General features: G+C 44.6%; 1 protein-coding gene across 1 annotated transcript in view; it reads left to right on the forward strand.

Moving 5' to 3' along the window:
* STAG3 (stromal antigen 3) overlaps window positions 1-16,949 on the forward strand; it is a 263,346-nt gene that overhangs the window by 175,335 nt on the left and 71,062 nt on the right. The window contains exons 20-24 of the mRNA XM_040415168.1: window positions 4,523-4,593; window positions 4,676-4,763; window positions 4,847-4,927; window positions 8,934-9,026; window positions 10,160-10,328. Of these exons, the coding sequence (XP_040271102.1) occupies window positions 4,523-4,593; window positions 4,676-4,763; window positions 4,847-4,927; window positions 8,934-9,026; window positions 10,160-10,328 (502 nt within the window). The remainder of the gene's footprint in view (window positions 1-4,522; window positions 4,594-4,675; window positions 4,764-4,846; window positions 4,928-8,933; window positions 9,027-10,159; window positions 10,329-16,949) is intronic.

A 16,949-nucleotide genomic window follows, 5' to 3' on the forward strand; every position in this document is an offset into this window, starting at 1 on the left:
CATCCTGGACCTCAAGGCCCTCAACTGCTTTCTTCGACTCCGCCGCTTCTGGATGGAGTCCTTGAGATCGGTCATCGCGTCCATAGAACTGGGGGAGTACCTTCCTCGATAGACATCACGGGCGCCTACCTCCATGTCCCCATTTGCGTCAGTGACCAAAAATGTCTCCAGTTCGCAGTGGGTCCCTTTTTACTACCAGTTTGTGGCCCTCCCATTAGGTCTCGCCACAGCTCCCAGAGTCTTTACAAAGATTCTGGCCTTGGTCATGGCTCTGCTCCATGCCAGGGGAATAGTTGGCGATTCCATACTTGGACAATATCCTGATAGGGCCCGTCATTCTGGGCAACGACCGAAAGCCTGTGCATCGTCCCGGACACCCTGGAACGCTTCGGATGGATTCTGAACCAGCCAAAGTCATGTGTCTACCCATTTCAGCAGCTAACTTTTCTGGGCATGTTATTCAACACCTTTCAGGCCAAGGTATTCTTCCTCCGGAGAAGCTATCCGCTCTCCGGCTTCAGATTCTTCCCTTGTTGCGCCTCCGTCCTCTCCCCATTTGTCACTGCATGAGGGTTCTGGGTCACATGTTCTCTGCCTTCGAAGCAGTGCCCTGTGCTCCATTCCATACCCGGACTTTTCAGCGAGACATTCTAACCCATTGGGACCGATCCCCAGCCTCACTGGATTGGCTCAGGTGGTGGTTGGTGTCCCTGATGCTGACGTCGGGCCACTCCTTCCTTCCCCTCCGCTAGACGCCAGCCTCCAGGGGCTGGGGGGGTGAGGGGAGTAGTGAAAAATCAGTCCGTTCAAGGCACATGGTTGCGCTCCCTTACCATCAACATTCTGGAATTGAGGGTGATTCATCTCTCTCTGCTTCATTGGACTGACCACCTCCGAGGACGTCCGGTTTGGGTTCAGGCCGACAATTCCACTGCTGTGATGTACCTCAACCACCAGGGTGGCTCCCGGCAGCCATGGCAGAAACATCGCTGATTCTTAATTGGGCAGAGAACCATGTTCAGCCGCTGTCGGCAGTTCACATCCCCGGCGTCGACAACTGGATTCTCCTACTGCTTTTGCACTAACTGGATCCTCAGCCGGGAGCGTCTTGATCCCAGCGAATGGGCTTTTCACCCGCATGTTTTTCTAGCGATCTGCGAGCGGTAGGGTCGGCCGGACGTGGATCTCATGGCCTCCCGCTTCAACCACAAGGTTGAGTATTTCGTTGCGTTGTCAAATGATCCCCCTGGCCCTGGCGTACGACGCCCTCGTGATTCCGTGGAGTCAGTTCACGTTTCCTTATGTGTTCTCTCCTCTTCCCCTTCCGCGTCTTCTCCGAAAAATCAGGTCCGAAGGTCTGCCCGTCATTCTCGTGGCCCCGGATTGGCCACGCCGAGTGTGGCACGCATCCCTAGTCACCCTCCTCACCGACTAACCCTGGCATCTTCCCCTTCGGGAGGACCTCTTGTCTCAGGGACCGATCTTCCACCTGAATTTAAGGTCTCTACATTTAACGGCATGGCTGTTGTTGCCGCCGTATTAAGGACTCTGGGTTTCTCGGATTTGGTTGTCCAGACCATGATTTGTGCCAGGAAACCGTCGTCCTCCCGGATCTATCACCGAACCTGGAAGTCCTACTTCCAGCTGACTCCTGTTTGTTTCTCTTTGCCGCAGCTCTTGTCCTTCCTGCAGTCAGTGGCTCTCAGTTCTCTCAAAGGGTAAGTTTCAGCTCTTTCAGCGGAACTTTGCTTCGCTTTCTGCAGTTCGTACCTTTCTGCAGGGGGTTGTGCACGCGGCACCACCTTACTGCCCTCCGTTGAATCCTTGGGGCCTTTCTCTGATGCTCAATGCTCTCCCGTCCTCACCCTTTGAGTCTTTGCAGCAGGTGTCCCTTCGCTTCCTGTCCTACAAGGTAGCCGTTTTAGTGGCAATCGCTTCCATCCGTAGGGTGTCAGAACTCGTGGCTCTTTCCTGTCAGTCTCCTTTCCTGATCCTCCATCAGGACAAAGTAGTCCTTTGTCCTTTTCAGTCCTTTCTTCTAAAGGTTGTGTCGTCATTCCATCTCAATGAAGAGATTATGCCTTCCTTTTGTCCTGCACCGTCTCATCCTCGTGAGCAGTCACTTCACACTCTGGATTTGGTACAAGCCGTTCGCTTCTATCAGTCTCAGACGTCCTCTTTCCGACCCACGGATTCGCTATTTGTCATTCCAGAGGGGCGGAGACAAGGGTTGGCTGTGTCCAAAGCTTCCATTTCCCGATCGATTCGTTTGGCAATTGTGGATGCGTACCGCATCAGAGACCAGGCTCCACCCTTCCGGGGGCCTCTTGGGCAGTGCATCATGGGGCTTCGGTCCTTTCAGGTATGCAAGGCGACTTACTGGTCTTCTTTGCACACCTTTTCTAAATTTTAGAGTACACACCTTCGCATCTTCAGACGCTTCTCTGGGGTGTAGAGTTTTGCAGACGGCGGTTCTCTGATTGGCCAGAGGGTTTCTTTGTTGATGGCCCACCCCTGGGACTGCTCTGTAACGTCCCATGGTCAAGCCTGTGTCCCCAATGATACGGATGAGAAAACTAGATTTTTGTACTTGCCGTAAAATCTGTTTCTCTTCTGTTCAGTGGGGGACACAGCTTCCACTCGTTCTCTCTTTTTACGGGCCTCTTTGTGGCCTGCTGGGTTCTGGGTTTGTACATTGTTCAGTTTTCCAGTTTTTTTTCTTGCTTCTCCTACTGCTTTTGCACTAACTGTTTCAGCTTAGCCCCTGTAGGAAGGGTAAAGCTGAAGGGAGGAGCTCGCACTTTTGTGCTTAGTGTCGCCTCCTAGTGGCAACAGCAATACTCATGGTCAAGCCTGTGTCCCCCAATGAACGGAAGAGAAACAGATTTTACGGTAAGTACAAAAATCTAGTTATACAAAAATTATAAAATTAACTAGCATGAAATAGAACAAAGTAAAAAATCTGCCCCGGCGACTTCCACACAGTGAAAAGTGCTTGGAGTGGATGTCACTGGGGCAGATAGCAAAGACCAATGTAGGAACATACATACAGCACCTGACTTTAGGGTGCTTGTGTGAAGCCTCTCACCAGCAGAGGACACATTTATGGAGCACAAAAGTTGAATACATGAGGGAAGCAGAGGGGGAGGGGCAACTATGAGTACCTGCTGAAAAAAAGGATAGAGGGTTTGCTAAAATCATGGAACAGATGGTTGCTGTGTCTATGCAGAAAGTGGGGGTCCACTTATTGAGACTACTTAAAAAGATTCATCCAGGCCTGGCTGTGTCTGAGCAGGGCCTAAACTGGTCTCCATTGCAAAGTTTTGAATTTGCCCTCTTAGGCCTCATGCACATGACCGTTGTTGTGTTCAGTGTCCGTTGTTCCGTTTTCTGTGATTTTCTGCGGACCCTTTGACTTTCAATTGGTCCGTTGAAAACTCGGGTAATGCACCGTTTGTCATCCGCGTCCGTGATCCGTGTTTCCAGTCCGTCAAAAAAAATATGACCTGTCCTATTTTTTTGACGGACAACGGTTCGCAGACCCATTCAAGTCAATGGGTCCGTGAAAAAACACAGAGGCACAGAAGATTGTCGTCCGCGTCTGTTTTTTTCCTATCATTTGCAAGGCAAACTTTACTTAGATTTTTTTTTCACTTTCCTTCATGTCTGGGGATCCTCCAAAAATCAAGGAAGACACACGGAAACGGATCACGGAACAACGGAACCCCGTTTTGCGGACCGTGAAAAAATACTGTCGTGTGCATGAGGCCTATGAGAGAAAGTTAAAGTCTGGACAATTTCTGCCTGGTCGGGCCTAATAGTAGCACCTGTGTCTGGAGAGCGATTGATAGTTGGGATTTACTTATCAGTATCCATAAAGTGAAGCCCAGTTTTCTTGCCAATCCAAGATTTGCTTTAATACATTTGTCTTCGCCAAGGGATGCAAAAAAACTAAGTCTACTTTCACACTAGCGTCGGGGTTCCGCTTGTGAGCTCCGTTTGAAGAGTCTCACAAGAGGCCCCGAACGCATCCGTCCAGCTACCAATGCATTCTGAGTGGATGCGGATCCGCTCAGAATGCATCAGTCTGGCAGCGTTCAGCCTCCGCTCAGCAAGCGGACACCTGAACGCTGCTTGCAGCGTTCGGGTGTCCGCCTGGCCGTGCGGAGGCAAACGGATCCGTCCAGATTTACAATGTAAGTCAATGGGGACGGATCCGTTTGAATTTGACACAATATGGCTCAATTTTCAAACGGATCCGTCCCCCATTGACTTTCAATGTAAAGTCTGGACGGATCCGTTCAGGCTACTTTCACACTTAGATTTTTTTTTAAACTATAATGCAGACGGATCCGTTCTGAACGGATCCAAACGTCTGCATTATAGGAGCGGATCCGTCTGTGAAGACATCAGACGGACCCGATCTGAACGCAAGTGTGAAAGTAGCCTAAATTGGTTTAAAAAGCAATGAAGGCTCATGCATCCTATGCAGCTACCACTATGTCTTTTCTTCCTGTTGTAGGTGACGGATCTGGATGAGGATGACATGTATAATGCTGCAGCCACAATGAAGAGGCTCTCTGCCCTGTACAGGTGACGCACACAGACATTATACATGTGCAGATAGCCAAATGTATCCATAATCCAACCCATCATCCTCCCTCTTCACCTGCAGCGCTCATGATCTTAACCGATGGGAGTTCTTTGAACCCTGTAGTCATATTCTGCAAAAGGCTATAGACACGTCGGAGGTTCCTGAACAGGTGATGTGTCCTGCCTCAGTTCTTTATCTGTAGGGTATTATTGCTTCGGTCACTAAGGATTATTATTATTTATTTTAATATAGATCATCATACCAGCACTTGTCTGCTGCCACTTCTCCTTGCTATGGGAGCTTGCACACTTCAATAAGTACCAACCTTCAGAGGTAAGTCTTACAGGCAGGTGCGTTGCTGGGGACTCAAAAGATCCAAGCCCCAATGAATATGGCCCAGTTCTCTAAGTCGTCGTCCCTCCCCCCCACACCACATTTTGCTGTACTTGCTATACAGCAGCACATACCTGTCACATCCAGGGCCTCCAGGTGACGTCTCCTCAGATGTAGATCTTCTCTGTCATATTCTCCACTCGGTCCGGACACTTCTCTCAGCCGCCTCGTCTCTGCAGAGTGTGACACACAGACATCTTAGCTTCCTCAAATTTCTATCATCATCCCCCAACCTGGAGTCCCAACAGTGTTATCCTGCTGCTCGCTGTGCCCCCAATACCCCCAAATTCTATCCTGAAGAAAAATTAGTGCCCCCATAGTAATACTACCCCCTACAGTGCCCCCAACCATGATAATGCTCCCCAAGAGTGCCCCCATTAGTTGAAGAGTCCTCCAGTATTAATAATACCCTCACAGAGCCCCCAGTAGAAATAAGGCCCCCCTATTGTTCCCCCAAGGGTAATAAAGCTCCCTACAGACCCCTCAGTAGTAATAAGGTCCCCATAGTGCTCTTAGTAGAAATAATGCGGATCTATAAGTCCCTCCTATAGAGCCCCCAGTAGTAATAAGACCGCCTATAGTGTCCCCTGGATTTGCAGTGCCCCCTGTTATATTCCCGCCTCCACCATACAGTCCCATGTAAATAACATCACACCATCTCTCCTGCCCCCTCCAAAAAAACAGTCCTATGTAAGTAACACTATTTCCTTCCCTCCGCCATACAGTCCCATGTAAATAACATCACACCATCTCTTCAGGCCCCTCCAAAATACAGTCCCATGTAAATAACATCACCCTCTCCCCAGCCGCCTTCAACATACAGTCCCAATATCACCCCCTCCCCTAACGCCTCCAACATGCATTCCCATGTAAACATCACCCCCTCAACATTCAGTCCCATGTAAGTAACATAATTCCCCCCACCAGCCACCTTTAACATACAGACCCACGTAAATAACATTGCCCTCTAAACATTCAGTCCCATGTAAATAACATCACTCCCTCCTACAGCCGCCATCAACATACAGTCCCAGGTAAATAACATCACTGCCTCCTCCAGCCCCCTCCAACATACAGTCCCATGTAAATGACATCACTCCCTCCCACAGCTGCCTCAAACATACAGTCCCATGTAAATAACATAATCCCCTACCACAGCCGCCTTCAACATACAGTCCCATGTAAGTAACATCACCCTGCCCCAGCCCCCTCTAAACATTCAGTCCCATGTAAATAACATCACTCCCTCCTACAGCCGCCATCAACATACAGTCCCAGGTAAATAACATCACTGCCTCCTCCAGCCCCCTCCAACATACAGTCCCATGTAAATGACATCACTCCCTCCCACAGCTGCCTCAAACATACAGTCCCATGTAAATAACATAATTCCCTACCACAGCCTCCTCCAACACACAGTTCCATGTAAATAACATCCCTCCCTTCAGCCCTAACATACAGTCCCAGTTAAATAATTACAACTCCCAACATTGCTCTGCCTCACCCTTCACTTACCCCTCCTAATGTAGCAGACATCAACACAGCTTCTTCCCCTCTTCACTGCCGTCCTCTCCTGCACTGGTCACATGATGGTGACATCATCACAGGTCCTTCTCAACCACGGACAGGTTCAATTGTATTGCCGTCCTATGGATGGCAATACAGTTGTATCTAGCAGGCAGGCAGGACATTCAGGGCTTGGGACAAAATATCAGGGGCCCAGGCCCTGAGTGTTTTAACCTAGCAATGTCCCTGCTTACAGGTCTAGAATGTGTGAAACTCCCAGGGTGGGGATATTTCAGCTGAACATCTGTGGACTGTGAAGAACTGAGGATCTTGTGTCCTTATCATCAGTATCAGTGCACTCTACAGCATGCCTTGTAGTGACTGTTGTGCTCATTTTTGTAGATGAATTTGTGATATTATAGCTTCTGTTTATAAGGCTATAAGAAATGTGCCTTTTTTTTAGGGCAGTGGTCTCTACAAACCAAAGGGTGCCCTGACAGTTGTGGGTGACCCTATGACAGCACATCTGCCTATGTGTTTTAGGGGCAGGTCATCATTGTGATCTATATGTTCTTTGGATCCAAATCTCGGCTCATATCAACATCCTTATGACTGTATTTGCATAAGTAGGTGCCATTGACAGTAGAAGAGCACATATGTGCAAACCACCTATTTTCTCGTCAATGGGGGACAGCACCATGATTGTAGGCCCTGCCACTTGAAGGTTGACATTAACAATGAAAAAAGTGTTGGCTCTGCCCAGGTGCTCTATACTCTTCCTTTCTTCCATGTGTATTTGCAAGAGTTATTTCATTGCAGCCCGGAAACTGTCTAGAAGTGGTCAGTTCCCTTTACAGTGGACCCTCTGGTGGCCTGCTTTGCCAAGGGTACCCACCCTACTGTTCCCCTGGACAATAAGGTGGATTCACTTTCCAAGACAGATTTTGTCACCATGAGCTCCGCTTCTGTATCCTTCTGGCCTTAGCTGCTTTCTGGGTTGGCAAGGTTTGAGCTCTTTGGGCCAAGCAGCTCCAACAGGGCCTTTGGAGCCTCCCAGGAGGATCTCCAACTCTTTGCTTCTCAGCTCTTCCAGGCTTCCAAGCTAGTTGCAGACATTCAACCCCTCAGATGCCATGGTCAATTGTAAAAACAGCATCTGAGGTGTCTTTTCCTGGGAGTGCTGCACTGAGTTTAAGGAAGCCGTTCATTGGTGGTGATAGGCTGGAGCCTGTATGAGGCCATCAGGCCAATCATAGGTATATTCCAGTGTAGGCCTGCAGGAGGCAGTGCTGCATTGGAATGTACTGAATTTGCATTAAATCACAGTAGTATATGGGAAAAGTAATCTGATTGCATGTTCAGTTACCCTAGTTAAAAACGAAAAAGTTTTTAAAAGTATAATAAAAATAAATGAACAATAAAAAAAAAATCATATGCCCCAACATGTCCTAAAACGCCCAAACTATTAAAATTATAAATGTATTTATCCTTTACAGCAGGGATCAACCACCTCCGGCACTCCAGGTGTGGTGAAACTACGACTCCCAGCACGCACACTTGCTTGGCTGTTCTCAGAACTCCCGTAGAAGTTAATAGAGTATGCTGGGAGTTGTAGTTTCACAACAGCTGGAGCGCCGGAGGTTGCTGACCCTTGCTTTACAGTGAACACGGTAACAGAAAAAAAATTGGAAATGTCTGATTTGCAGTTTTTTCATCGCTTCACTTCACAAAACAATAATTGCATTAAAAAAATTATCAGAAATTCATACACATTACAAAAACTACAGATCGGCCCTCAAAAATAATGAGCTGTCAGTTCCATAAACGGAAATATGATTAAAAAAAAAGTCATGGGGGTCAGAATGCAAAGAAAAGATAACTTCCGTAGTTTTTCATTATTACACAAGAAAAATTATAGAAATGTGGCAAAGTTGTAATCCTACTGACCCAGAGAATGAAGGGCACGGGTCAGTTTTGTCGCATAGGGAATGCCGTAAAAACAAAACCGATAAAACTATGGCCGAATTGCATTTTTATTTTTTTTCATTTCCACCCCACAATGTTTTCCAGCGTCCCACTACATCATATGCAGTATTAAATGGTGATGCTAGAAAGTACAACTTGTCCTCATACAGCTGTGTGAAAGGAAAAATAAAAAATAGTTATGGTTCTCGGAAGACTTGAAATAAAAAACAAAAAATCGCTCTGTCCTAGGATTAAAAAGTGATGAGAAAATGAAATAATTACAAATTAGTGTGAGCCATCATTTTTTTATGCCCCAAAAAGCTTAATAAATACTTAATGTCGATGGGACTCGCATTGAACGTCTTGTATGAGTGCGCTGAGAAACTGATGTCGGGTGTCTTTCAGTCTGCGCTGTAAATTCTAGATTTTGTTGTAGGCCGTGCATGCAGTGCTGTGACAATGTGTTCTCTCTAAGGAGGAGCTGGCCACTTTACGGAAGAGACTTCTGCTGTTCCTCAGCACGTGTCAGAGTCTGCTGTCAGATCTTCACTGCGGAGTGAGAGAACAGGTGAGGGACGATGAGGCTTTGCCTATTCCCCTTTTCCTTTCCTCTTTACCTGTGAAGTCCTGTCATTTATAGAAAGCGCTGGTCTGCAGCCCCTGTCTAGTAAATAGACTATTGTGTTACATTTTCTACTACTCATAATATTTGCCATCAACGTCTGATTGTGAGAGGCAATATCTTTGGAATATCAATAAATGCCCACTCTTCAGCATCAAGTTCAAGGCAGCTTTGTCTTTCTGGTACAGAGCGCCAAATTCCCAGTCTAGTCAGATGTACAGGAGAATACTATGTGGACTCCAGTATGCAGTAAGCGCCCTCTAGTGGTGGCTGCTGGCAGACAAGTGTAAAATCTGGGGGGAAAGTTAAAGGGGTTCTGCAGTTATTTTAAACTGATGATCCAGTGACGTCACGACTAGTATCACTGGCCTGGGCGCAGCTAAGCTCCATTCAAGTGACATGACGTCACTGGGCCTGCGATAAACAGTGATAAGGCTGCAGCGCTCCTGGAGCGCCGCAACCTTCTCAAACAGCTGATCTATCCAGAGGATAGATCATCAGTTTAAAATAACTGCAGAACCCCTTTAATTAAAACTGTAAAGTACTGATGTGTTGAAGTAAAATGTGCCAAATTTATTAAGAGGGGTGCAGCTCAAAATCTGGTTCTTCTAGGACTGTTCTAACAACATAAATTAAAATATACGCGTGCACTGAACAAGTGTGGTTTTGCACTGTTCTTTGCACCAATTTCTATCATAGTTATAAATCTGTCAACTCAATTGCGAGACCACCAACCCCTGTAAATCCCATCCACTTTTTACTCCAGAAAATTGCAAATTTTAGCGACTAAATGTTTACAAAAGTGGTGCAAAGTTCAGAAATGTATGCTATGCATAGAACTGCCTTACAGCTTCATTCGAGCTCCCTGCACACCCGGGGGACTAGAGTGTTCCTTAGCAGTTTTAACCATTGTTGCATCTTCTTCATTCTCAGGATCGATGGGCGTTCCAGAGGTTGGACCCCCACTAATCATAAATTGATGGCATATCCTAGTAATTTTAAGCTGGAAATGCCCCTTCTGGAAAGTATCTCCAAATCTGTGCATCTTACATCACAGTGCTCTTTGTTTTCCTGTGCAGGCTTTTAAACTACTTAGTGATCTCCTAGTGATTTTCAATGATCATATTGGCCACGGTGATCGCTCCTACCTTCAGACACTTTCCTATTCACCAGATCTTCCTCTTCAGGCTGAGCTGGCCGGATTCCTCGTTGATCATGTGTTCACCAACGCAGAAGATGAGGATAGTGGTGCGTGTTTCATCAAACCGTGTTGTGCAAAAAACAGAATGAATTCACACCTTTTGCTTAATTTTAACCTTATAGTTTATCACAGCTTTTGCACAGAGTTCTACATAGCATAGACCAGGGTGCACAACCTGTAGCCTGGAGGGGGCCACACATAGCCTACCTTGCTATTCTGTGTGGCCTCTGACCATCTGGTCACCAACATGCTTGTCTGTGTCTGCTCACATGGAAAATACATGTCAGAGAGAAGAGCATTAGCGCTTAGTGCATTAGCAGTGATGGGTAAGTACTAATCTTTCACAGTGTGACTATCTCTGGAACCCCCATATAACAGCAGAATGAGGGTGTGAAGAAAGGAGTAGATGGGTGGATGCATTTTTGTGGCTGTCTTCATTGTCTATGGTGTACTGAATTACTCGGTTGTTTCAGTAATTCATATGAACTACATTACAGAGAGTTGCAAGCATGGGCTCCACGTTTTGGAGGCTGGGACTACTAGAAGTGGAACTGGCACCTAATATTATACTTGGTTTTATTCTAGTTCTTGGGATTGTTTGGCTCTGGGACCAGAACTCAACATCTTCAGTAGTATCTTTCACAATTTGAGCACAGCTGATGTGTGTCATAGTAACATAGTACATAACATAAGGCCGAAAAAAGACATCCAGTTCGGCCCGTCATCCTGCAAGTTGATCCAGAGGAAGGCAAAAAAAAACTGTGAGGTAGAAGCCAATTTTCCTCACTTTAGGGGAATAAATAATTCCTTCCCGACTCCAATCAGGCAATCAGAATAACTCCCTGGATCAACGACCCCCCTCTAGTAGCTATAGCCTGTAATATTATTACGCTCCAGAAATACATCCAGGCCCCTCTTGAATTCCTTTATTGTACTCACCATCACCACCTCCTCAGGCAGAGAGCTCCATAGTCTCACTGCTCTTACCGTAAAGAATCCTCTTCTATGTTTGTGTACAAACCTTCTTTCCTCCAGATGCAGAGGATGTCCCCTCGTCACAGTCACAGTCCTGGGGATAAATAGATGATGGGAGAGATCTCTGTACTGACCCCTGATATATTTATACATAGTAATTAGATCTCCCCTCAGTCGTCTTTTTTCTAACGTGAATAACCCTAATTTTGATAATCTTTCAGGGTACTGTAGTTGCCCCATTCCAGTTATTACTTTAGTTGCCCTCCTCTGGACCCTCTCCAGCTCTGCTATGTCTGCCTTGTTCACAGGAGCCCAGAACTGTACACAGTCCTCCATGTGTGGTCTGACTAGCGATTTGTAAAGAGGTAGGACTATGTTCTTATCACGGGCATCTATGCCCCTTCTGATGCAACCCATTATCTTATTGGCCTTGGCAGCAGCTGCCTGACACTGGTTTTTGCAGCTTAGTTTGCTGTTTATTAAAATTCCTAGATCCTTTTCCATGTCAGTGTTACCGAGTGTTTTACCATTTAGTATGTACGGGTGACTTGCATTATTTCTTCCCATGTGCATAACCTTACATTTGTCAGTGTTAAACCTCATCTGCCACTTATCTGCCCAAGCCTCCAATCTATCCAGATCCCTCTGTAGTAGTATACTGTCCTCTTCAGTGTAAATGACTTTACACAGTTTAGTGTCATCTGCGAAAATTGATATTTTACTGTGCAAGCCTTCTACAAGATCATTAATAAATATATTGAAGAGGATAGGGCCCAATACTGACCCCTGAGGTACTCCGCTAGTGACAGTGACCCAATCTGAGTGTGTACCATTAATAACCACCCTCTGTTTTCTATCACTCAGCCAGTTACTTACCCGCATACAGACGTTTTCTCCCAGTCCGAGCATTCTCATTTTATATACTAACCTTTTATGTGTTACAGTGTCAAATGCTTTGGAGAAGTCCAGATACACGACATCCATTGATTCGCCGCTGTCAAGTCTAGTACTTACCTCCTCATAGAAACTGATTAAATTAGTTTGACATGACCGATCCCTCACGAAGCCATGCTGATATGGCGTTATTTGCTTATTTCCGTTGAGATGCTCTAATATAGCATCTCTCAGAAAACCTTCAAACAGTTTACCCACAACAGATGTTAAACTTACCGGCCTATAGTTTCCAGGCTCTGTTTTTGGACTCTTTTTGAATATTGGCACCACATTTGCTATGCGCCAATCCTGTGGGACATTCCTTGTCAGTATAGAAACAGAATGGCCCGTACGGGGATCGAACCCGAGACCTTGGCATTATTAGCACCACGCTCTAACCAACTGAGCTAACCGGCCATTTCATTTGGTCTTCCATTGGAAGTTTTAGTCACATAATGGCCCATTGAATGCCAACGGGACACTCTTACATGGCATTAGTCGGCAAATTGGGGCCCATGGAAACTTTGCAGATTATAATGCAAAAACAAATTGTAAAGAGTTACTAACTTGCACACGACTAAGGGTCCATTCACACGTCCGCAAAATGCAGATCCGCATAACACTGACACCGGCCATGTCCACATGGCCAGCACTATAATAGAAAATGCCATAGGACATGTTCTATTTTTTGCGGAGTCGCGTACCGGAAGTTCGGGGCCGCGGAATGGAAGTGAGGATGCGGACAGCACACAGTGTGCTGCCTGCATCTTTTCCGGCCCCATTGAAAATGAATGTGTCCGGAACGAATCTGGAGGATTCATACGGACGTCTGAATGGAGCCTGAGGGAGAGTTCACAATACCTTTATTTTTCTGTTCTTCTGATCATGCAGAGGAACAGCAAAGTAAAGAGGGAAAAAAAACAGATCCTGTTGCACATTTGGCATCCATTTGAGCCATTTCCGTCTAAAATCAGTTTTTTAAGGTGGAAAAAAAGTATCGCATGCAGAACTTTTTTTTCTAAAAAACATCTCAGATGAAAATGGCTCAAACGGATGCCAAATACGCATAACTGATGCACAGAATCCTTTTTTTCCTTTATTTTTTTTGTTTTTCTGACGGATCGGAAGAACAGAAAAATAACGGTGATCCGCAAAACATGGGCACCGGCCATGTGTGTTCCGCATTGTGGTCGGCACTTTAAATAGTAATGCCTATTCTTGTCCGTGTCTGCAAACAAGAATAGGACAAATAAAGGTGTTTCCATTTTAGTCAATAAACAGCTAAACTTTAAAGAAAAGGATAAAATAATTGATCCAGAGGGCAGATATATCCTTCTGAAGGGTTGGATAGGGGAGGAGCTCATTACCTTTGTTAACATCTATGTCCCAAACAGGGAACAAACTGGGTTCCTGAGACAGGTTTTTGATCTCATTGACTCCTTCTACGAAGGTAAATTGATACTGGGCGGAGATTTTAACATCTCTATGGAACCTAATATAGATACCTCCAAAGGTATAACATCCTTTCCGTATAACAAGCTTAACAAAATGCTACATGATAGACTGCTTATAGATGCCTGGAGATTTTACAACCCTGGGGAAAGGGATTATTCTTATTTTTCAATGGTACATAACCAATACTCACGGATAGATCAGATATACGTAAAACATAACACACTCGATACAATTTTTGGAGCGAAATATGACTATTTCCTACACTCAGATCACGCACCACTTATCGTTACTTTATTCGCGGCGGACAAAAGTACCAGGCCCCTTAATTGGCAACTTAATGACACCCTGATAACTTCAAACCCAGACTCTAATTTCATTGCCGCACAAATAAAATTTTTCTTTGAGGAAAACAATAAAGAAGATATCTCCTGGGCTACCTTATGGGAAGCTCATAAAGCTGTTGTTAGGGGACACTTGATGCAAATTGGAGCGAGGAAAAAAAGGGAAAAAAGGCAAAAGATCTTAGACCTAACAACTAAAATACAAAGTTTAGAAAAATCGCATAAAAAGACATGCGCTAAAGATACTGAAAGACAACTTATAAAACTTAGAATGGAATTCAAAGAAGCCTTAAACAGGGAATCTGAGAGATATCTATTTATGAGTAAATTTAGGCACTTCATCCATGCAAACAAATGTGGAAGGGATCTAGCAAAACGGACGCAAAAACAGAGAAATAAAACCACTATCCATAAGATCAGAAACGAGAAAGGAAATATAGAACAGTTAAGTGATAAAATAGCAGAAGTCTTTCGCGATTATTATAGTAAGCTTTATGATTTACAGGGTGCTGAATTGGTCTCGAATCCGACTGATGAGGCCATCCAAGGTTATCTTGAGCAGATACATCTGCCAAGCCTTGACAAAATTCAAAAAGAGAAGTTGGAATCCCCTTTTTCCCAGGCCGAAATAGAAGAAGCAATTACAACGCTGCCATCTGGTAAATGCCCGGGACCGGACGGCTTCGGAATTTTCTATTATAAAAAATACAAAGAAATTTTGATTCCCCACATTACTAAATATTTCAATGAAGTCGGTCTATCCAATAGTTTTACACAGGAAACAATGACAGCTAATATCACACTCATCCCTAAAGAGGATAAAGACCCCACACTATGCCAAAATTACCGCCCAATTTCACTCCTGAACAATGATTTAAAGATTTATGCCAAAGTCCTGGCAAATAGAATGCAGTCCATTTTACCCACAATTATAAATCCAGAGCAGGTGGGCTTTATGCCTGGAGGGGAGGCCAAGGACAACATCATGAAGGCCTTGTTAGGCATGGAGTACTGTAAAAAGAATAAGATACCCTTAGCTTTTATCTCAACTGATGCGGAAAAAGCTTTTGATAGGCTTAATTGGAGTTTTCTGATGGCTACCCTCTCCAGGTTCGGTCTTCCTGTCTCCTTCATCAGGAAAATACAAGCTCTGTACACCACTCCTTCAGCAGGGATATTGGTGAATGGTACTGTCTCTCAAGGTTTTAAAATCCGAAATGGCACTAGGCAGGGATGCCCATTGTCTCCCCTCTTATTTATTATTTCTCTTGAACCACTTCTAGCCAAAATAAGACAGAACAATAACATATCAGGTTTAAAAACAGATAGACTTACCCATAAGGCTGCAGCTTATGCAGACGACATATTATTTTTTATCACCAACCCGCTCACCTCTATCCCAAATCTTCTTTCGGAACTAGACCAGTTTGGTACCTTATCTTTTTTTAAAGTTAATTTAACCAAATCTACGATTTATAATGTTAACATAAATAGCCGCACATGGGATTCAATAAAATCGATCAGTGGCCTCAAACCAACAGTTACATATTTCAAATATCTAGGCGTGAATATCTCAAATAACCTAAATGACATCTACCGGTTAAATTTCACCATTCTCATGCAGAAAATAAAGACTGACCTAGAAGAATGGAATGACCTATACATTTCGTGGTTCGGTCGTATTAATTTAATTAAGATGATCACCCTCCCCAGGGTTCTATACTTCCTCCAAGGTATTCCTATGGCATTACCCAAAAATTTTTACACAGCTATTAAAAGAAAGATTCTTTCCTTCATATGGAAGCGAGGGCAAGACAGGCTATCGTTTGATATCCTGACGAGACCTAAACATAGGGGTGGGCTTGGTCTTCCGGATATTGGTAACTATAGCGCTGCTGCGACCCTGACTCGTATTAAAGAATGGAATGTTTTTCTACCCAGAAAACTCTAGGTAGATTTGGAAGAGGGATGTGCACCATGCCCCCTCCATTACCTGATCTGGAAGACCAAGAGCAATAAACATCTATATGCTAAAATTGACAACCCCTACACCAAACATGCTATCCACGTTTGGCATAATCTTGTCAAAAAACATACCATCCCATTCCCTAATTGCCTGGAACTCCCCTTACTAGCATCAATCCCAAACGGTTGGAGACTGATTAGGTATAAAATCACCTCACACCCCAAAGGCTATATGATACCTTTGAAAGCCATTTATTCAGCCACTTCGCCAATGGAATACACCAAATATATAGAAAGTAGTGATCTCCCCAAATTTAATAAAAAAGAATACGATAAAATAACGAAGCACCTCTTAGGGCTAAGTTCCCAAGTTATGACTCAAAATAGCGAACACGATCTTACCAAGTAAATGATAAATAAGACTCCCATAAGCCATGGAATTTCTAAGTTTTACTCCATTGTCAATAACAAAATATCATCCCCATTATTCCTGTCCAGTTGGTCCAAAGAATTAAACAAAACATTCAATGAGCAAGAAACCACGGCAATGCTACATTCCTCAATTCCCAAAATCACGTCTACCAGACTCCAAGAGTCACACTATAAAATACTGTCCAGATGGTACAGGACCCCTGTCATTCTAAATAAAATCAACCCCGAAATTCCTGCACACTGTTGGAGATGTGGTGAAGGAATTGGATCCATAACCCATATTTGGTACTCCTGTCCCAAAATTGCGCCACTGTGGGAAAAATTTAACCACATTATTACAGAAATATATGGTTCACAAATAAAAGTAGATGCAGAACTTGTTCTGCTTGGGCTATACAATAAAAACCACAGCGCCATTAAAGACAGTCTGTTTCCCTTTTTAATTGCTGCATTAAAAACCATAATCCCCAGACACTGGATGAGTACGGAGGTTCCGTCTATTCAGGACTGGATGGAGGAAGTTTTAACTATCAGTCGCTTTGAAAAACTCAAATGGACAATTGCTGA

The sequence above is a fragment of the Bufo bufo genome, chromosome 1, assembly GCF_905171765.1.
Source record: "Bufo bufo chromosome 1, aBufBuf1.1, whole genome shotgun sequence".
NCBI classification, from domain to species: domain Eukaryota; kingdom Metazoa; phylum Chordata; class Amphibia; order Anura; family Bufonidae; genus Bufo; species Bufo bufo.